At 44.6% G+C, this 23600-nt stretch overlaps 1 protein-coding gene across 1 annotated transcript in view; it reads left to right on the top strand.

Annotated features, from left to right (window-relative positions):
* Window positions 1–23600, top strand: part of plxnb2b (plexin b2b) — a 235545-nt gene that overhangs the window by 76791 nt on the left and 135154 nt on the right. The window contains exon 3 of the mRNA XM_083763407.1: window positions 10728–10830. Within this exon, the coding sequence (XP_083619533.1) occupies window positions 10773–10830 (58 nt within the window). The 5' untranslated portion in view covers window positions 10728–10772. The remainder of the gene's footprint in view (window positions 1–10727; window positions 10831–23600) is intronic.

Below are 23600 nucleotides of genomic sequence, written 5' to 3'. Positions count from 1 at the left end.
TGTGTGTGCGTGTGTGTGCGTGCGCGCGTGTGTGGACACAGACCCTTACCTCCGCCCTCCACTGAAAAAGCAGTGGAGTATTGTGCCCACCCTTTCCACCTGGGCATCTATCACCCCGGGGGCTGGTGGAGAAATCATTTACTCTATGAGAGTTTGATTGACGATATAAAAACCAAGGCTCATCAGTCTTCCTCTTTTTTTTTCTCTCTCTCTTTGTCTCTCTCTCTCTCTCTCTCGCTCTCGCTCTCGCTCTCTCTCTCTCTTTCTTTGTCTCTCTGCCCATTTCACAATCACACTTCGACCTGGCACCGTGACTCAGGGAGCAAAAGCGCTCACAAACACAGTCCCGAACACAATCTCCCAATTGGTTTTAGCGACGTGACACTTACAGTTCAAATTCAAACAAGGCTGGGGGGGGTTTGTGCATAGTCAACACCTCTGGGGAAATGTGTTACTTTTTTGTCTGGTTCAGTCATAGAAACCCAAAGCCTGACAGTCATGCCTGTCTGTCATCTCTCTCTCTCTCTCTCTCTCTCTCTCTCTCTCTCTCTGTCATGGTCAATGTTGCCCCTGGGCCTGGTGTCAAATGTTTGGGAAGTGTTGGGTCTCTGCTCTGCTGTGGAAAGGGTCTTTTGAGACAACTTTGTTGTGATTTGGTATATCTGATATCTGATCTACAAGCTCACAATGCTTCCCATCATGACACATTGTAAGCATGTACATGTGCTATCAACAGCGTTGGAACACTGGAGAATTAATTCAGGCATGACGTGGTGGGAAAGGTGACCTACTGGGCTTAAGGAGGAGGCATCCATCACATGAAATGGAATTAGTCTAATCCCAATGACATATGAATAGATTTTTTGGTGAAAGTGAAGGATATGCGAACCTGGAGATAATTTTGATCAATACTGTGGTCTAATTTTGGTGCAAGGAAATGGAATTACCCGAAAGCCTAATAAAGACGTATGAATCGATAAAGTTAATTTAGGACAGACTTGAGCATAGCCCTATACATCCATAGCATAGCCCTATACATCCAGAAACTAGAAGGAATCTTTGAGCATAGCCCTATACATCCAGAAACTAGAAGGAATCTTTTGAGCATAGCCCTATACATCCAGAAACTAGAAGGAATCTTTTGAATTCATTGTTGTGCTCTCATCCAGTAATTCTCAACTCTGCAACTCGTGTGAGAGGAGCATGCATTGAAGCATCCTGGAAGTTTGCCCGGTTCACTCCCCCAGACCGTCAGGGAAGTGAATAAGCAACCTCTCTATAGGCCAACCAAGTGCCCTTGGTCAAGGCATTTAAACCCAAACTGCTCCAAAGGAGCTGCTTAGTAGTACTGTAAGACTGTTGTTGTACACAGCTCTCAGGTGGGAAGCAGAGCTGTGCAGGGAACCTACCCTGGATACATAAAGGTTAAAAGAAAAAGTAACTCCTGGGGACCCAGTGTGAGTGACGTTGGTTTCCATTCCAGCTGTCTAATTAGCAGCTTATCAGACATCAGTCAAATGCAATTAACTACAGGTGAAATTAACTCTGAGAGTGTAAAAGGTCAGTTTTCTATACACTCTGAGTTAAATGGATTTGGATGGAAACCAGGTTTTACTGTGTGCAGTGGTCTATGTCCAAATAAACTGAAGTTTCAGAACCGCTGTTCTAATCTGACCTTGGAAGTGCTCTTGGATTTGCTCCGACGTGGACTAGCCGATTTTGAAAGCGTCACAGGGATTTAGGGGAGCCTTCCAGAGAATCTCCTCTTAAGCCACTGTTGCTGCTGATCAAAGGGAGCCAGATAGCTTTGAGGTGAGCATGGTTTCCTTCCCCGCAATCTCTCCTTTCCCAGAACCGTACTGACTGTAGATCTTTTCTCTTATTCTGCTTCCAAATGAGCTATTCTCCCCCAGCCTTGTCTGATACTTTACCCACATCGTTCTGAGAGGAGAGAAGAAAGCGGGGGTAAGATGGGGTGAGGGAAAATAGATTGAGAGAATTACATTTTTGTGAGCCGGCGCTTTTCTGCTGCAATTTCCTGCCAGCATAATTGGTTGAAATGTTGAATGAAAAGCACCCAGGGTCAGTCATGAGGCTACGTTAGAAGAGCACCGGTCAATGGACTTCAATGCTGTCCATATCCATCCCCTTACACGTCAGAAATATGAAGGTTCCCTAAATTGCCCAGAGCTAATCTTTCCCTCTGCTCCGCCAATGCATGGACCGAGTTGTGCTAGAGTAATTGGTGATCCTTGAAGGTTTCCTTTTCTTTGCCTCTCCTCGAGATTAGAGTGGATGTCGGGAGGTAGGTTTTGGTCAAGATGTCACGTGGCTATATGTCCTCTAGGTGATCCAGATACAACTAGAAAAAGTGCCCTTCCGGGCACAGGTCTCCACCAGGTTATCCACAGATCCGTGCAGTTAGAGGTAAAAACATTTTTCGGCCAGTTATAGCGCCACCTTGAGGCTGAGTTGAAATTGTTCATGTGGCATTTCGTCCTCGGCCTAGTGGGAATGTGGGTGCACAATTTCACGGAAATCACGCGATGTGTTCATGATTTGCAGCATTTTGTTTGAAACTGAGCACTCCTGTGAACTTTGGAAGCCAATCTTAACCAATCAGGATGGAGTCTGATAAATCTGAAAGACGCGTTTCATTGAATGGCTCTAGAGAGACTGTGTACCAATTTGCGTGATGTTTGGACAAAATCTGTAGGTGTACTGTGCAAAAACTTGTTCTGCACAAAGCGGCCTCCTGGTGGCGCTATAACAGGCCGTTCTGGAAAGTTTGGGGCAGAGGTTGATGGTTGGCATCCAGGGAGTGTGTGTGCAAAATATGGCATCGAAAAACTTGTTTTGCACAAAGCGGCCTCCTGGTGGCGCTATAACAGGCCGTTCTGGAAAGTTTGGGGCAGAGGTTCATGGTTGGCATCCAGGGAGTGTGTGTGCAAAATATGGCATCGACCGGGTTAACGGTGGCCGAGATTAGCTGTTCACGGACACACACACGGACACACAAACGGACACACAAACGGACGGACGGACACGCGGACAGACGGAGTGCAAAACATACTCTCCCCACATGCCTTCGGCCTGGTGGAGACAATTATCAACCTATCGGGGGGAGCTTCATGGGAGCGGAACAGGAATCCCTCATACTGAACGGCACACGTGCTTCAAATCCCCCCCCCCCCCCCCCCCCCCAAAAATAAATAAATCAGCTGTAAGCTTAGAGATTTGAACCATGTGTACGCTGCCATCTGTGCAATTTTCATTATATCGAAGATCCACAGAGCAGGATTTCCTCCACCAGAATGGCAGAAGATTGTGGATTAATATATTTTATCCATGAGCATCTTGAAGCTTGATTCTATCCATTGTCAAGGGCCCAAGAAGAGCTGGATCTGATCGAAAAAGAAAAAGAATAAAAAGGGAAAGAAAACACGTTGTTGAGAGGCATTGTGAAGCACAGCTCAAACATCTGTTTGAGCTGATCAAAAAACACTTGACACATGCATTATTCTAGCTGTGATGATTTAGTTAGAGGGCCAAGTGTGTCTGTAGTCTGTACTGCACACGCAAGAGGCAACGTACTGCAATCAACATTCCACAGAAAGCCCAGGCTTGCTTTATGCAAACTTGGAATGCACTGTCAGTGTGCCAGGGATTCGGGGTGGAAAAAAACAACAGTATCAGTTGTGGGGGGGTGGGGAGAAGGGCTTTAAGCACACTCATTGTGATACACTGTCTAAGATGTGATACAAGAGACATCGGGAGAGAGACGTGCAGCTTTATTACTGTGCCTGTGTGGAAGCTTTCCAGAAAAAAATACATGTCGCTGCAGTAGCCTACTATATGGCTGGAGGCATTGGAAAGAAGAGGGAACAAAGGGGAAAAAATATCTTGGAAATAAAAATGTTTCATTATCTTTTCAAAAAGCTACGTAACAGTGCCAGAAGGCGTTTGGAGAACGAGCAAATGTGTTGTGAATTGATAGTTGACACCTGCAGGGCAATAAGAGTTTCTTAACAGAAGTTATCAGTTGGATGTGTGTCGGCACATTGTTATTTTCCTGGGAACTGATGTCTTGAAAGGCAGCCGTAGAAAACACAGTGGAAATTACATTCATACATCCATCTCTTTCGCCTCAGTTCTCTTCCGCTGCCCGTGAATGGTTCTCAATGCATATTTGATGATACAGAGGTTTTTGCCCTTAAAACACTACGCCCCTTTACCAGTCGCAGCAGGAGCCGAGCAGTAATTGATATGCATTTTAATTTCCCAGCCCTGGCCCCTTAACATGCATTAGACGTGCTGAAGTGGAATGGTGTTGGCTGTCATTGCCATTTTCACAGACGACGGTGCGCTCTGGTTCACCGGACAATTTATTTGCCCAAATAGAGAGCATTTCCTATACGCTATCTGCACTCACAGGTCAGCTTGAGCCTCCTGCCATATTAAAAGATATAGGGGAGAGGAGTATTGTCAAATAAGCGTTGGGTTTCGTTTAAGAGTCTGGCGTATAGTTCATTTGACAGGAAAGCCAGGGTGATGTGTATCCGCTCATCTGTAAAAACCTCAGACTTTGAACAATTTAGTCCTCCTTAAGCTGTTTACCAAAAGTGAGGTTATTAAATTAGTTTCCAATCAGACCATAACCTTCCGGTCTCTGACCTACAATTTCACTTGTTAGACTTTGCTCCACAGACTTGTACAGAGCCCCTGTGGAGACCGAAAACAGAGCTCCTGTGGCGACCTAAAACCACAGAGCAAAATAACCATATGTCTCTGTGATTATTGCATAGATGCCCATTGTGTCTCCACACACTAACAGTCAATTCAAACCAACGGCCCCCCCTCACCATACTGAGAGCAATTTAACAAACCTATAACTTGCAGTTGTTTTCTAGCCTGAGGAGCTAAGCAAACTTGTCTGTCTTGTGTTATCTCTGCCATTATTTCCATCATGCCCAGCTCTCCGAGGCTGCCACGACAGGATATTGACAGGGCCTCTTCTCTGAGAGCGACCCCAGACTCCCAACCCCATCCCTTTCTCCTCACCCATCCTCCTTCTGCCCATTCCTTCCCTGTCCTATTTCAGCCTGCACATCCATCGCCTCGACGGGGCAAAGAGTTCAAACTCCTAGTGGAGTGGAGCTGTCTGGCTCTCTGTCAGCCACGCTGCCCTCCGGAGACCGCTGAGTTCAGATGTCAGAGGGGGTGATTGGAAATCAACCTAGGCTCTTGCGTCTGCGCTCTGTTAACATAACTGAGCAGCTGTCACCCAATTTGATGGCATCAACACTTTTCTTTGGGCAGCCCTGCAGAGATGTTGTTTGGGGGGCCGTGCTCTGCCCCGAGGATGGAGGCTGGCAGGGGTCCGCTTGTGCATGCCTGCTTCATTTCTAAAAGATGATGGAGCGGGAGGGCACTGGAACAGGCTCGTTCTGACAGATCTGAATAACCCCCCCCCCCCCCCCCCCCCCTAGACAGCTGTGCCTCCAAAGTCACAGAGAACCCTGTGGCTTGGGCAGGCAGCACCGCTGCCGGGCACGTCACCGTTGGCTCACAGGGAAGCGCAGTTTGCGGGTGAGGCGGGGAGACGGAAGCAAAGCCCGGTCCATCTCGGAGACGATGCCAGGTCTTGATAACAAGTGCACCTCGGTGTGGCTCAATACCTTAGCGAGAGACAGGAAATCTTTCCCCTAATCCATGTGATGAGAGAACCGAGCGCCTCTTTTGGAGCAGAGCATCAAACATGTCACGCTCTCATCCACAAGTCTCTCTCTCTCTCGCCATGTTCTATCACATCCTGGGAGCTTCTCATCTTCTCTAGGTTTCTCCCCGATACACACTTCGCATTTCCTTTCATCTACAGTTCCTCTTGCCACCCAATCATGCCGTCTTTGCCTCACTTCCATGTCTCTCCCTGTCTTTATTAGGCCGCGTCATGCTGCCTGAGCTCTGTCCATTTCCACTGCACTGACCTCATAAAGATGAAAGTAAAGAGGATTCCGCCCCCTCCGCAGCATCTAACAAAATCACACCGGATACGCCATTTATGGGATAAAGAGCTTAGATATTGAACATAATATAGCTGTGCGAAATTGTCATGAAGCGTTACCCCGACGCCATATGATGATTCATCCTCCAAGTCGGCATCTGTTATGCTTACTTATAGTTACACGCTGAAAATAGCAGATCTACAAGCTCACACGTTGTGTTGTAGCGCTGCACGCTGTGAGCTTGTAGAATATGGCTGGAGAAGACACGACGTCTGTCAGCCATAGGAGCCGCAAGGCGTTTAATTCATCTAAAGCTGTGGAATAATACACACACAGATGCCTGTATATACGTAAGTATAGGTTAGGATGTACATGTACAGTACTTGCTTTTCTATGCAAGGCAGATGGATCTCTTCGGCTAAGGGGGTGGGTGTGTTTTCTTGATGTTGTAGTGTACTCAAATGAAAAACTACCCAAGCCAGCAGCCGTAATCCCCGACGACAGCCATGCAATCACTGATTCGTGAACTTGAGCATGCAGTTGAATAGTAAACAAGCCCAAACAGCATAGCCAGGGCAGCTGATAGGATGATATGTTGAGCTGCACAAGGTCATTGGTCCTCCACATCCCCAGAAAGTCTCTATTCAGAACCAGGTGCCATATCAGTAGTAATTTAGATAGGCTGTATAGAGTTTGAAAAAAGATGATTGCTATATGATAAGGGTTTAGGGTGCGCAGGATATAGTATGTGATAATTACTGTTTTTTCAGGCAGACATGCGGAACCTGGAACAGATTGAAAATTGGATTGTAGGTTTAGCGAAATCACTCCCCTGTCCCTCATCTATACCGATCGTGACTCTGGAGTGTCAGGAGCAAAAGTGACATTTTCAGTATGCGATTTAGGTTGAAAACAACGTTGTAATGTCAGCCTGCGTGACCCCTGGGTGAACTCCATCTAATAGGATAAGGATTGTATCTCGGCCGCGGCACATATACGATTTGGGTTCTGTCTGATTTGTTTTGTTTTGTTTATGTGTTCATCTCAGTCACGGTAATGTGAGCCACCCCCCCCCCCTCCTCCCTCCCTCTTTCTCTCATTGTGTGTTAGAGAGAAACACAGTTTGTGTCCCTTCAGAATGTGTGAGTATATGACTCGCAGAATCTGATACTAGCTCCAACATCCAGCCTACCTCACACACACACACACACACACACACACACACACACACACACACACACACACACACACACACACACACACACACACACACACACACACACACACACACACACACACACACACACGCCATTCACACCAGCCCACACACTTCCTTAGACCAGTGTCTCTCAACCTTTTTTGTCCCGGGGCACACTTTTCATAGCCTAAAAATCTCGGGGCACACCTAGATATATGGTGTGTGTGTATATACTGTATATATAATATACGATATATATATATATATATATATATATATGAACCCAATATACTTTTAAAAACACACATGACAGCACTCGTCAAATTACTTTAAAGAGAAAGAAAAGGACAGAGACAGTGCCTCAGTTTCACCAATTTATTTTTGAAAACTCATACAAAATGTACAACACACATGTTCAATTTGTCAATGCAAAGTAATACTTCTAAATAAAAAAAGGAGTTGTAAAAACAAGAACAAAAATCTTTTGCCACAATACAATGGTCTTAAACTTGAGCACTTTTGTACAAAGAAAATCGTAAAAAACAATTGATAAAAAGAAAAGTAAATATTTTTGACAAGTTCTGTCTTAGTGTGAACATTGAGCTTGTTTTCCTGAACAAAGAGTTTTTATCCTGGCTGGATGCTGGACAAACAGACACGGAGCTCTTCATTTTCAAGTCAGGCTTGAAAAGCTATAAGCTCACAGGTAGGTTGTGGAAAAGGGGAGCAGCACTGCCATTGCGCTGGCTGGATATTCTTTCAAGTATAAGAGACTTGCCTGCTTCGTTGTGTCTTTCTCCTTTTTTTCTTTCAAGCTCACGAAAAAGTGTTTGTTGTAGCGAGTTCATCATGATTGGTATGAAGGTGGCGCTTCAGTTTACTCGGAACCATGCGCTGTTTGCAAGCTTGAATCCACAAACTATACACAGCGGAATCGGGTACGTTTTATCCCCAGTAAACGTGAATCCAAACTTCATGTAATCATCGCGGTACAGTCTGGCAGGGGCTTTCTTTGTAGGCGTTGCATTAGTAGCCGCCGTTGTTGCTGTTGTTGCTGTGCCGTCGTCAGATGGAGGTGACTCGGCGGCGCTGTGTGTGCTGCTGTCGGGTTCTGGTGGTGTCTTTCTGGAGGGAGCGAAATGTCTGTGCTGTGCCCCATTTATACAGTAAAGTTGCCAGGCGATTAACATTTCGTTTGTGTCCCTTCAGAATGTGTGAGTATATGACTCGCAGAATCTGATACTAGCTCCAACATCCAGCCTACCTCACACACACACACACACACACACACACACACACACACACACACACACACACACACACACACACACACACACACACACACACACACACACACACACACACACACACACACACACACACACACACACACGCCATTCACACCAGCCCACACACTTCCTTAGACTATACCAAACTCAGCTCTTGTCTTGTTCAGTTCCAGCCTTCTAGTTCTCGGCTATCCAATCTGCAATGATATTTGGCGATGATATTCAAGGCCTTTCCTTAACCAGTCTGCCATTGATTTGATCTAGGTTGCCTCGTTGCATAACGCATGGCCTGCCCTGCGTCTATGTATAACTTATTGATTGGGAGGTTGATGCGTCCATGTGGTATTATGTGTTTGGCCTTCACCACATGTTCTCACTGCCGGAGCTCCTTTTCCTCCCCACTTCATGTTAGATGCACTTTCATTGTGCTGTAGGGTTTGTGTATACTAGAGAGAGCCCAGTGACAGAACATTGTCACTCATGAGGAAGCCGGTGGGAGGATTTCACTGCCAGGCGGAGGCTTAAGCTAGATGAGTTTCCAACGTAGGATGGGAATGCGCGCACACACACACACGTACACGCACACACACGCGCACACACACAGACACACACTACCAGAGCCGCTGTCCAACAGTGATTATAGGCAACTGGGTGCATTTATCCATGTGTGGCCTGCGCTCACACAGCTACTGTAGCTCATGGAGGAACCGCACGCCACCTGATCTAGCGTGCTGATCCATTGACTCCCATTGCCATGGCAACTATCAGTAGCTCCCCCCCTTCCTCCATCCCTTAGCCCAGGGGTTCTCAACGTTTTTGGCTGGGGACCCCCGGAAATGCTTTGGCCATGTATCGCGACCCCCACCCCACCCCCAATACAAACTGACCAATAACCATAATAAAAAGATATCATAAAGGAATACTGAAACCAGATATACTCATTTAGGAAAGTTTATGCATGTACTATGTGTACTATGTAAACTCTTCCAGCCATTCAGTTGCAAAACAATCCCCCCCCCCCCCCTTTAGCCCACTTGCTTTAGCCCACTCTCCCCACACACATGCCAGCCTCCCCCCCCCCCCCCCCAACTGTTAAGTTGTGAAGATGTGCGTTGGCGTCTCAGCGTGTGTTCTTCAAAGGCAGAAGAGCTCCAGTCACGATGACGGACCAGCTGTACCGCATGTTGTACACCCTCTACATAGCGTACTGCTTGCACATTATGTACAAGAATACCTTAGCTGTGTTGCCAGTTAGTGAACCCACACAGACTGGTTGCTTCGCCTCTGTGTTCACCTCTACCCATTGTATTTATCCTGACCCTAAATGACCTGCCCAAGAGAAGTTGTGCTCGCGATTTGCTTTGTTTTGAAAGCGTCTCCTGCTGCATTTTTCATTATAACTTTTTTAAATGGATGAAGGTGGTAAAAACAAAACACTGAAAAACCTGGCCAGCTGCGGTGTTGAATGTTCCCACAGGGGCGTCTCTCAGGGACTGTATAAGTTTTTGAGATTCTGTATTCATAATTCCATCATATTCACGTGCTTTTGGAGAGAAATGAGACAGACTCCATGCAGTCACTTTCAGTAGTAGAGAGGCCTGCAGAGGGGAGCTGTATGTGTCTGTGACACAGGTGATGGTCGTTATTGATGCTAATTAATACATCAAAGAAGGCAATTATGTTTCTGCACTGTCAAATAGGTCTACATCTATCCTAAGATGCCATCAAAGAAAAGAAGAAATGTTAACTCGAGCTAGGTTTAAACATGAAAGCATGTTTACAGTTGTTGCACAGAAATTAAGTAATTTTACATGAAAAGTAATGCTACTTTTGCAATGTAGTTAAATAAAAATTGTGAAAAAAGCTTGGGGGGAAGATAAATCATTTAAAAAAAAATCTGTCATTTTGTCTGGAAAATAATTGTGTTGAAAATATCGTGAAAAATCGTATCGTGAACCTCATATCGTGATACGTATCGTGAGTTGAGTGTGAGTTGAGTGTACCGTTACATGCCTACATTTTCGCCGTAGACTCTGAACATATTTTGTGCCTGAGCCCCCCATAAAGGATTTGCGTGACACCCGTACAGGGACATGAACTTGGCCCCGCTCCTTTTCTCCCTACACTAAATCTCTTGGCTCTGTAATCTCTGCTCATAAGCGCTCATATCACTGTTATGCCAATGACACTCAACCCCCCCCCCCCCCCCCCCCCCTCTCTCTCTCTGTCACTCAGGTGGAAGAGTGCATCGCCACATGTCTGGCTGACATCTCACATTGGATGTCCTCTCACCACCTCAAGCTGAACCCAGGCAAGACCGAGCTTCTCTTCTTCCCAGGTAAGTCCTATGCTGTGTGTAGGATCTCAGCAGGTTATTTAGACGGATACCAGGTTTATTGTTTACTTGGTATCCTATAATAGTTTTCAATGTACAGATTATAATTTCTACAGTAGGCCTATACTGTATATTGTTTAGACTGATCCTAGGTTCTTGGTTTACTCGTTATCCTATACAGTTCACTGAGGCATTACACTGTCTCTCTGCATTGTGTTTACATTGCTTGTTGTAAGTCTACTAAACGCCTAAATTGCAAACTACAAAACATATTTCAAAATTAGCCATTCTTTTCAACACGTTTTACCGTAATTTGGCTGTTTTCAAATGGCCAATGTTTATAGGTTTAACCCATTTTGGGCGGGAACCCCTTTTGGTGTTAGCATCATGACATGCTTTAGCTATTGAAAAATAGCAGATCTACAAGCTCATAGCGCGCGCTACGAGCTTGTAGGTCTGCTATTTTTGAAAACTGTCAGGATGTAGAAGACATTTTTAGAATCTGATCTCAGGTCAGAATGGGTTAAAGTGGTTGAACATATTTTTATGCTACGGTATATTCACAAATGTATCTGGGGAACCCCGTCGAGGACCCCTGGGGGTTCTCCGGACCGCCCGTTGGGAACCACTGTTGTAGTTGACTTGTTGTGGCAGCTAACAGGGGAACATGCTGAGGAGAAATACCACGGCACTTCCTCCCGACCCCACTACAGCGCTGCCCCCGCTACATAGAGTCTGAGAAGCCTCTCAAAGCGTACAAGGGAGTAGACATGCGTGAACTTGAACATCAGAGGTTTTATGTGAGAGCCCCAGATGGATATCGTTGCTGTCGGGTGGAAAACAGTGTGCAAAACAGTTTTGATATATGACTTTGCTTTAATTTCATGCTGATATGATCTGATGTGCTGATATCTTAATATGATGAGATAACAGACAAACATTGATCAAAATAACAGTTCTTCTACATTCTGTAATTGTGTAGACCTTTAACCAAATTCGTATTTTTTTGTTTTTTTTTACTCACATGGTAGAACAGTCTAAATGCGAATCCGACATGAATGTGTGCGCACGCTCCTTTTTCTGCTCAAAATGACACAAAATCCGATGTTTGGAAGGTTATTATTCCCTGTTCTTACATTGCATGGACGAAAACAACGTACACTGTAGTATGCTGGGGGGCAATATATACGATAGCCTATATTACGTGAGTAGTATTGCAATTGATGAAATCGTTAATCTTATAGGTTTTCTGTGTTTTGAAATCTATAAATGATTTAGTCTGTGAGACACTGGAGCAGTGGGGGCAACACGTGCACTTGAACATACCTACCTAATGGTTTGTTAAGCCAGGTCTGCTTTTTAACAGGTGGAAGGTAGCTGTGCATGAGTTTGTCCCTCAGGGTGGGAGCTCTTTTAATGTCATAATTTATTATGAGAAGATTACACAGCTTGAAGAAAAATGGTGTTGCTGTCCTTTCCTTGCCAGCCAACGCAAAACAGTGAATATCTGCATTCAAATCCATAGTGCAGACAGAGAAAGATCTGTCTGCTCATGAATATTACTAGGCTCTGTTCATTTGGCAGACACATCCGATATACGTTTCTCAGACATGATCTGAGAACTACTGTAACTGACTGTCCAAGCTGTTATTTGCAAGTGATCTGCCACTCGGTGGCGCGCTATGAGCTTGTAGATCTGCTATTTTTCAATAGCTAAAGCAAAGCATAATGCTAACACCAAAAAGGGTTCTTGGTGAAGTGTCCTTGAGCAAGAACCCTAGTAAAAACAGAACCCCTAACTGAACCCCTGACTAAAAACAGGTCTAAAAAAAATTGTATATAAATACCTGACCACAGCGGGAGTTCCCGTTGCCTCAACTTGCAACACCTTCTTGTCGTTGTGAAACTGCAGTTGGGTCTACAGTACCTCATCGAGTTCTGGCCATTCGTTTTGGCACAAGCTGCGGTGCTACTGGTACCATTCTCCACAGCTGGCTGGATGTAATGTGGAGGACGCTACAGTGCCCAGTCCACTGGCAGCTCCACTGCCATCTGCCTGCTATTTTTCACAAGCACAACATTTACCTAAGTTTGCTGCATGACTGATTGCAGGCAGGTGTTCATTAACAGAATTTGCTGTTACATGTGTATTACTTAATAAGAGCGCAAACAAAATCTTCTACGGAAAATGACACAAAAATCAATCATGTTTCTCCTGCTGCCCTCACTTGTCTCTCTGAGTTAAATTCCCTTCTGCGTCTTTTCTGGGGTATCGGCAAGTAAGTCTGGCATTCGTCCAGTTTTCTTTTTCTGAGCCATTAGATGACGGGCCAGAACATAATCAAAGGCTAATTTGAACCATTTTGCTGGTGAGATTAGTAGTCCGTCCTCCTGGGATGAGTGATTGAACTACAAGCTCACAAAGCGCTGCAGAACGGCCATTTCTGGTGTGTGACACCTGCGATGTGCTGTCAGGTAATTTTGTAGCCTATAGGTGCCCGGACCACTACGTCAGTGGTCTCGGCGTATGACATGCTTTTAGCAAGGATCAAAGACAGGTGGAGCATTATAGCCTATAAATAGGTTTTGTTTTTAGAAAATAGTAATTTGTTTATTTCATATTATTATAAAGGCCCAGGCCTGCGGGCCAGCCTAGCGGTCCGGGCAAAGTAGGCTGTAATCCCGATCCTGACGACCTTTGCTGTGTGTCACTCCCCATCTCTCTCCCCCCATTTCCTGTCATCTTACTGTACCCTATGACATTACAGGCAGAAAAATCCCCAAAAATATCTTAAAATAATTAAATGAATAAAAATCTAAGATCAAATATTCTTGCTGGTCAATTCTACGGCCAGTTCTGGCTGTAGAATTGACGACAATGCCTTTTTTCCATCTTCCTTTTTTTCCCTCAGGCTATTTCCTGTTGTTGATTGTTTACTCTGTCCCTGTCTATTCTATATCCCTTTATCTTGCCGTTTCTTTCAAGCGCTGATCTTCCCTCCTTATCTCCATCTCTGCTCTTACCCATATCCTCCCACGGGCACACATCAATCCATGTTGCATGATTGTTATTACTGGGGCAAACTACTTCGTGCTAATGATATACTCTCGATAAAACTCAATAAATATACCCACACACTCCCACTCTCGAGCGTACTTGCAGTGATTTGAAAAAGCCATCATGCAGCCACTGACTACAGGATGGAATGATTTCTTTTGGGGGATCAGGCAGGCAGGCAGGCAGCCGGATGAACTCAATTTGTGACACCGGGTGTGCATGTCGTCGCTGTCGGATGGAAACTATTACTTTTCAGGAAATGGATTTTTTTCTCCATTGGATCGATAGTAGTAAATATTTTAGTCACATAAGATCTTGTTAATTATTTTTATTGATTAAAAAAAAAACATTTAAACCCAGAAAGACACTTTCACTTTCAGTTTAGATGTGCTATTTTGCTGCTTTTGTGTGACACTGTATCATGCTGAAATGAGGAATGGGTCTTTAACGGTGGTACTTTTAATTCTACACCTCAAAGGCAAATATTGTTCGTTTAACTCAACTACAATTATTATTAAACTCAACATTTTGATTATTATTATGACAAAACATATATTACCCACTTTAAGCCTATGTACATTTAGATGCACTGTGAGCTTGTAGATCTGCTATTTTCAAAATTTTAAATGTGTGAAATTGGACATTTTGCATAATTCTACTTTTGGTACTTTAAGTACATATTGATACCAATACTTTTACTCAAGTACATTTTTAATTACAAACTTTTACTTGCAGCATTGATACTTTTACTTAAGTAAAACATTTGAGTAATTCCACCACTGCAGACTGTTCTGGGGAAGCCGTCTCGTAGTGGAATTTGACAATTATTAAAGATGGAATGCCACAATTTTAGTATTTTCCAGCTTTTCATGTGTCTATGGGGTGACAGTACTTCATTAGACACCCTGGAGTCATTTTTATGTGCAATGGTGTAATAACTTTGTATTTAGGGTTTCTTCCTGGAGGCTGAACACTTGACGGTCATACAGGCCAATGATATAAACACGGATAGTGTGACGTAAAAAAATTGCACGCACACACGCACCTCCCCCTCTATATATATTTCTAAATATGACAACCTCTGTGGGCGGAGCTGCCTGCCACATACACACGTGTGAACTGAACGGCGCAGCCTGCCAGCGAGCCAGTTTGTTGCTCTGTGCCTAACTGTGTGGCAGATTTTCAAACAGTCATTTCACACATTACCAGTTCACAGCAGAGCAGACTGTTTTTCGTTAGATTGGAAGCAAGTAAATGTTCACGTCGGGTCCTCAGTCCTCAGCTGTCCTCAGTCCTCAGCTGTAGTTGCTCTTGTTGTTATCAAGGAGTAGGTTGTTTCTTTTATAATCACAGTGATCGGGCTTTGATACAGAGTGTAGTGTCACAGTGCATTCTTGTTGGCTGTTGTAGTCAATATGTAGGTCCTAAAATACGTATACGAGGCTGTAAAGTCAAGAATTAGAATCTGTTGTTGTGTCGCGCTGGAAGTCATGTTGCCATGTACTGGCTATTACAAGTGACTTGGGCTTGTTTTCATATAAGTAACTTTCAGGGGAGATGTGGTTGACTTGACCAATGGTTCATGTGAAGGACCCTCAGTTTAATATGTTGGTAAAAGGATTGGTGTTGTTGGAACGTTTTCATAAATATTCAAGGCAATTTCTGTGACTTATTTTTGTGGACTTGGCCGCTTGTTTCTTTAAATCTGGCGACTTTTGCTGAAACTCAATGCAGTCAGAAGGAACATTCATGTTGTAAATTGAGTTTGATCAGAGCAAGAGGGGAGAGTCTTCTGTCCAGAGCATCATGTGCCTAGGGCAGTGCAAGTGTTTTGTGTCAATAAAGGACAGTTTTAATGCCAGGGTGCTTAGCTGGAGGAAATCAATAGCCTACAATATATTGGCAAATTAATAAAATTATTCATGCTAAATGATCTATCAAACTAATTGTTTCTGCTGTTAAACTATGATTTAATTGGATGATGAGCTGAGCTGATTGTGACAATAGGGTCAATATAATTGGAGGAAATAAATAAATGATTATAAAAAATCTGAAAAAACAGATCTGATATGGTATGGATGCGTGGATTATATGCATATACATGGATGATGGCAGTATGAGTGCATAATGGTGCTTATATGATATCTCAGAAATATGGGAAGTGTTCACTTCTAACATTCACAAAAACATGAGTTCTTGTTACATTACAGACACCAATTTGTCATTTTGTAAACAAAAGGGCAGAGCCATGGGCTGTCCTTTTATAAGGAGGGGGAGGGAATAGGACAAGGGGGTGGTCTTAAAGGAGGAGGCAGAGGGACTGGATTATGTGGGTGGTGCTACGGTTAAACTTGGTTAAAAATCTAAATCAATGAAAATGTATGCAAAGAAGCATGCTTACTCTGAGTTGACTCACAATGAAACTGTATTGTTTATCATCACCTGTCTCTGAACCTTACACCACGCAGATGCACGGTCTAGGCTAACAGATGGCATAGTTAAACGTGTGTTCACACATTGCTCCAGGGTTGTAAAAGACACCAGCTATGTGACTACTGACTATACAGACTTTACCACGTCTAAATAAAACAAGACACTGTCTAACAAGCTACTATAAAATAAATCTGAGATTGTATTATAATGGTATGGCTTCCCTGTGTAATTGAATGTTATCTATCATAGTTATCTGTATAACTGGCTTGAAGCCCCCTACATAATACTAATAATAACCTGCATCTTAAAATACAAATACAAATGTGATGAGGTCATCACATTTGTGATTTGTGACATTTGTGATGAGGTCATCACATTTGGGTACATTTGGCTATGGACGAATTTAGCCCAATGAGTGTTACTCTTGCAAAACGAATGATTGGAATTACAATTTACAATTTACAATTTAGGCATTTAGCAGACGCTCTTAATCCAGAGCGACTTACATTTAAGCAAGAACAAAAGCATGGGAATACATCACATAAAAGTATTTATCATGAAACATGCGTAAGCTAAGAAAGTAACAGTGGAATATCTATATAATGAAACTATACATACACTATACATATAAACTATACATATTTACTACTATGCTATACATATGTACTATGGCGTGCTATGACTAAATACAATACAATTATAGTGCTGTCTACATAACATGCTATAAGTCTGTATCAAATGCTATCTAAGCCAACATAAATGCTATCTAAGGGGTTAGGGTAAGTGCTATGGGCCATGATGGAGTCTGAAAAGGTGGGTTTTCAGGCTACGGCGGAAGATTGGGAGTGATGCTGCAGTTCTGACTGCAATGGGAAGTGCATTCCACAGTTTTGGAGCCAGAAGGGAGAAGAGTTTGGGACGTGTGGAGCGTTGTCCCGGCGTTTTTAGTGAGGGTACTTCCAGCTTCCCTGCGTTGGCTGATCTGAGTGCGCGGGAGGGTTTGTAGGGTTCAATCATACTTGTAAGATATGGGGGAGCCATACCTTTGGTTGCTTTGAATGCCAGCATCAGAGTTTTGTATTCTGTGCGGGCAGCGACCGGGAGCCAGTGGAGGGAGCGGAGCAGGGGGGAGACATGTGAGAATTTTGGCTGGTTGAAGACCAAGCGAGCTGCTGCATTTTGGATCAGCTGGAGAGGCTTAAGTGCACATGCTGGTAGGCCAGTAAGGAGGGAGTTACAGTAGTCGAGTTTTGACAAGACTGTTGTCTGGATTAGGAGCTGGGCTGATTCCTGGGTGAGGAACGGTCTAATTCGTCGTATGTTATAGAGTGTGAACCTACAGGATCGAGTGACAGCTGTGATGTGAGCTTTGAACGAGAGCTGACTGTCCAGGACATGGAATGGACAGGACATGGAATGAGTTCAGAATCATGAAAAACCCCTAGTTTGACATGTCACATGCTACTTAAAGCATAATGAAAACCCCCTAGTTTGACATGTCACATGCTACTTAAAGCATAATGAAAATTTGCCTTTTGCCTTTTAATGGTATACCGCAAAACATTCAACCCCTGTATTTACCATGATCCACAATTTTTCTATACAACTATGTTTAAGTGGTGCAACCACTCTCTCTGGCTGCCTGGCTGGCTGTGTCCCTGGCTGGCTGGGTCTGAACACGAATAGCGTTTGGATGGTTTTCACAACCAAGTGTCACTGGGACACTGAGGGACCCCCACACGCTAACTGTCATTTCTCGAACGTTTCGGACGTGGGGCGGCTCGCCGGAACCGGGCCAGCACCCTGGGCGCGTTCCTGTGGGTCTGAAAGTTCCGGGGACCCCCTGGAGACCCCCACAGGGAGTTTCACCACTTACTTCACACGGGTGTGATTTTCATATGTTATGTGGATGATCATAAAAAACCTTGAACAATTACTATTGCAATTTATTTTGGGTCACACCCCCTTTTAGCTAGATTGACTGGTCTATAACGTGTTCCCTGCACACATCCTGTCAGGTGAAAAGAAGCGGCTTGGACTCCTCATCCAGTGAAGGAAGTATGAGGTCAGTCCGTTGCTCTCCCCAGGTTAGCAGAGTGAGTGTAGAGCCCAGGATTACATTAGATAATATTGGCCCTGGGTGAAAAATGGGGTTACAAAAATGTAATAAAGAATAATCGGTGCCCATACCCTAGGTAGGGTTGGCAAAAGGGGCTTTTGTGTAGAGTTTCCATGTTCTCCCCGTGTCCCCTGGGGTAGGTACCCTCACATGTTCTCCCCGTGTCCCCTGGGGAACCCTCACATGTTCTCCCCGTGTCCCCTGGGGTAGGTACCTGCACATGTTCTCCCCGTGTCCCCTGGGGTAGGTACCCTCACATGTTCTCCCCGTGTCCCCTGGGGTACCCTCACATGTTCTCCCCGTGTCCCCTGGGGTAGGTACTCTCACATGTTCTCCCTGTGTCCCCTGGGGTAGGTACCCGCACATGTTCTCCCCGTGTCCCCTGGGGTAGGTACCCTCACATGTTCTCCCCGTGTCCCCTGGGGTACCCTCACATGTTCTCCCCGTGTCCCCTGGGGTAGGTACTCTCACATGTTCTCCCCGTGTCCCCTGGGGTAGGTACTCTCACATGTTCTCCCCGTGTCCCCTGGGGTAGGTACTCTCACATGTTCTCCCCGTGTCCCCTGGGGTACCCTCACATGTTCTCCCCGTGTCCCCTGGGGTAGGTACTCTCACATGTTCTCCCCGTGTCCCCTGGGGTACCCTCACATGTTCTCCCCGTGTCCCCTGGGGTAGGTACTCTCACATGTTCTCCCCGTGTCCCCTGGGGTACCCTCACATGTTCTCCCCGTGTCCCCTGGGGTAGGTACTCTCACATGTTCTCCCCGTGTCCCCTGGGGTAGGTACTCTCACATGTTCTCCCCGTGTCCCCTGGGGTAGGTACTCTCACATGTTCTCCCCGTGTCCCCTGGGGTACCCTCACATGTTCTCCCCGTGTCCCCTTACATAATGGAACCATTTGGTTCCATTTTGTATACATTCTCAGCGTTATTATGGGAGTCCTTGAAATTAAACTCGGTTTCAGAACGACTGGTACACACAGCATGTCCTGGAGGGAGAGAAGCTCATCTCCCACAATGCACTGGGCCATTTGCATGACCCTCTCTGTCGAGGGCGGTGTGGCTCCCGTGCGTGGCAGTGACGGATCTCGTCAGGAATGCTTTCCTTCATTTTGCGATACTTTATACTTCTACTCCACTATAGAGCGTCGTACTTCCACCACTGCTGCTATACAAAGCTTGGCCTTGACAGTACAGCGTCCCTATGGGACACAGATACAGTACATTGCACAGATCAAGGCAGACAGAGATACAGACAAAACCCTTGGCCCAGTTGGCGCCACGCCGTAAAAATGGATTTGTGAGGTTACACATGATCATACAAAGTAATTGCCAACAGCAATAGCATTAATGCCAGCCTGCTGTCCAAATGACCCTGGCTCAGGAAGACAGGATGCTGATGAATTGTGCTAATCTGTACTCGTACATACTCTGTATGCATGAATGTATCATTATCAAAATCCATAAGAGCACAGTTTACTCACACACCACCGTCGAGGGTAATTATTGTGATGTTCAGGCTGTAATGGTAATCAGCCGTCGACCTGTACATATGTAGATAACCTTGGCTCCTGCTAGTCCTACAGTATTCAGCAACTATACTGTATGTTGTATGCTCCATGATTCTTTTTCTTTTTCTTCCCTGCAGTATCACTTATCACTTGTGCTATTTACTAAGTGCCAAAAGGTTAATTTACCACATTTGTGTCAGGGGAATTCAATTAACAAGACCATGAAAAGAAAATGAATATAATTTCATTCTTCCCTTGATAGCTACAACAGAATTTTCAAAGGGCCCTTTCTCAGCTTTGGGTCAAATGGTACAATCATTCTAAAATGGTCATCTCCAATCTCCTTCAAATATTTTCCAATTTCATTGAATGATTCATCTATATGAAAGATTACATTCTGTACTTTTTTTTACTCTGGTGGAGATGAAGGCCTTTCTGCCTGATGCAGTGGTTCTACAAGCAGTGGACCTACAAGCTTGTATGAGCTTGTAGATCTGCTATTTTTCAATAGCTAAAGCATAACATAATGCTAACACCAAAAGGGGTTCCCGCCCAAAATGGGTTAACATGAAACAGTGGTGTTCAAAGTGGGACCCGCGCCTCCTCACAAAGCCACAACGCACGGACAGCCTCACGGAACCTAGCGCCAAGCAGCCCTGTCCTCCAACCTCAACCTGCCCTACATTACACACGCCAATCGACACAATCATCTTAATTAAATTAATTTGCGTCAAGAACAACTCATCTCCCCGCAAATCACATGTTACCAGTGTCACCAGTGAAATGCATGTTGGGACAGACACAGATTACTGGGACACAGTTTCCGGCGCAACATTCCCCTTGCATTCTCCAACGCACCTCCGCTTTTTCACACCGCCCCCAGGCAGGCATCAGACCTATGCATCAGACCCACACGGGGAAAACAACTCGGACCCATAGTACAGCTACTCTTGCGTCAGTCGACATAACTACTTCTTTGGGGAAGCATCGTGGCCAGGTTGCGTGGCACAGGCACCTGAAAGCTCCGACAGTTGGACGGAGGCATGTTAACGTGAACACACACACACTGTTTCGAGACCACACTGTCCGCCCCCTCCTCAACCACCTCCTTTGCCGTGCCATACACATGGGTTACATGCACGCTGAACACTGACAACGACAGGTTACAGCCCTGCGCGCACCTAGCGTGGCTGCGTGACACACTGAACAGCACGATCACAACGGAATGCTTATCTGTCGGTCTCAGGGTGGCCAAATGGAGACGTTTGGGGAAGACAGATCCCGTGTTGTCAACACAATGACAAAATACATACAGATGCAATGACCTGTCTGGCTCAATATATTTTTTATCCCACGATTTTGTAACCCATTTTTCACCCCTGTGTCAATCATCTAATGTGATCCTGGGCTCTACACACCCTCCACCAACCTATAGTCCCTCATATATGGGGGACAAGGGGAGAGCAACAGACTTGAACTCATGCTTCCTTCATGCCTGAGTGTCCAAGTTGCTCCTTTACACCTGACAGGGGGGAGTTTCCCTGGTTGGACGTAGCGCGTGGCTGGCCAGGGGGAGGCAGTTTAGTGACCAGGATTACTGCATGTTTTTTGTGAGGATACCACCAAATATCACCACTAAATTTACATCACACATAAATCGTGTACTTATGATTGTACTACAGCATTTAACGTTTAATTAGCCTACTTTTGTGCCCAACCCAACTTCCCAAGACCATCTGTAAACAATTCCCCCCCATCAGTAATGTAAACAATTCCCCCCTATCAGTAATGTGAACTATTACATCGCATTACCCACACTGAACATGATTTGCTGTTCATATATTCAAAATGGGTAAGGACTAGTTTATAATAATAGTATAATATAATTATAAATTCATAATTTACATTTAAGTCCAGATATTTTGAAGTTGTGTGAATTTCTGCCTCTGTGGAGGTTATATAATGATGAAGTTTAGGTGGAAAAAAAATACAACCGTGGGTCTTGCAGGGAAAGGAAAGAAATAGCAAAGATTCCCTATCTAGGCGTTTTTAGTTTTTTCTTTTAAACCCATTAAGCAATAGAGCGGCGCAGTCCCTCCCCCTTTCAGAACAATGAACGCAATGCATTTCCCAATAGGCAGTTTTTATTTAATTTATTTTTTAAGCGTCGTACGAAGCCAACTCTTGTCGTGACAAATCATGACAACACACACAATATTTTGGACCAAACAAATAATTACAAAGAAGAAAAACAAAAAAAAAAGTGTTGTAACCTGCCGTTTTTTTCTACTTTCTAATTATTTATGTGGCCCGAAATATTGTGTGTGTGTCACGACAAGAGTTGGCTTCGTACGACGCTTAAAAGGTCTTTAAATAAATTAAATAAAAACTGCCTATGGGGAAATGCATTGCGTTTTCATTTCCTGGGCCGTTCGTTGTTCTGAAAGGGGAAGGGACTGCGCCGCTCTATAGGGGGGCCGCAGCCGCACATGCTACGTCCATTTTGGGGTCCGTGGCATGCAAAGGTTTGGGACGCCCAAATTAATGTTGCAACACTGAAAATATAGAATATGACATTTTTTTTTTTTTTTAGATATTTTTTTGCGGCTTACGCCTTTTTATTGATTTTTGAAGGGACAGACAGTAGGCTGACAGGAAACTGGAGAGAGATGGGGGGATGACATGCAGTAAAGGCCGTGTCGGGCTCGGGAGTCGAACCCGCGGCACACTGCGACTGGATTACCAGTCAGGTGCCCAGACCGTTACGCCACGGCCTGGGCCAGAATATGACATTTTAACGGTAATATTGTATATTGTATCGATATTAAATATTACATTTTGTACATATCGTGCAGCCCTAATATCTTCATTTAATCGGTCCTTGCTAATTATAATATGAGATATAATTAGCCTCTGTCCAGAGAACAGAGGCTGTGGACAGTTCAGAAACACGCCTAACAGTGACATCAGCGATGGGGAGTCCAAGCTACTAGAACCAGCAGGTTTTCCATTCCTGGAAAGACAGAAGAATGCTACAGTATAACGGAAGCCATTGTTATCGTGTGTTAAAATAAACCTGCTACTGAAAATGCCCACTCATCTGGCCACGTGTTAAGTGGTCAGATATGGGAGGGCCGCGAAGGCTTTTGAGATTTTCAAGTGCAGGCACTGATCCAGAAAAGGTTACTTACACAACATTGCATTGATTATTCCAGTGGGGGGACCTAGCTGCCTGTCACCGGCTCTGACCTTTTGAGCACATAGTTAGTCAGCATTAATGCACACGCTGTTACACCAGGCCACTCAATGCCACAATATTATTGAGCCCTACTGCTTACACTTTAATTAGTGTGATTAGAGCAGCAATGATTTTTCCACTCATTACCCCCTGTGCCATCAAGGAGCGACTTTAGCAACTTTATTGGAATATGGCTGCACAGAATGAAATTACACTTTTTCAGTAAAAGTGGGACAGTGGTACCTGACTTATACTATACACATTTCAACGCTCACGATAAAAGGTCAAACTACTTAATTGGTCATAACATAATTAAAATAGTCCAATTTAATTTGACAAGCTTAGACAAAATTGTTCTTTTTTTCCCCATGCTATACAGTATTTGTAACACTTTCAACTGAAGATTGGTAGGGGT

This window comes from Protomyctophum parallelum, assembly GCF_964188405.1.
Source record: "Protomyctophum parallelum genome assembly, chromosome: 4".
NCBI classification, from domain to species: Eukaryota; Metazoa; Chordata; class Actinopteri; order Myctophiformes; family Myctophidae; genus Protomyctophum; species Protomyctophum parallelum.
This window is presented reverse-complemented; position numbering and strand designations above follow the sequence as displayed.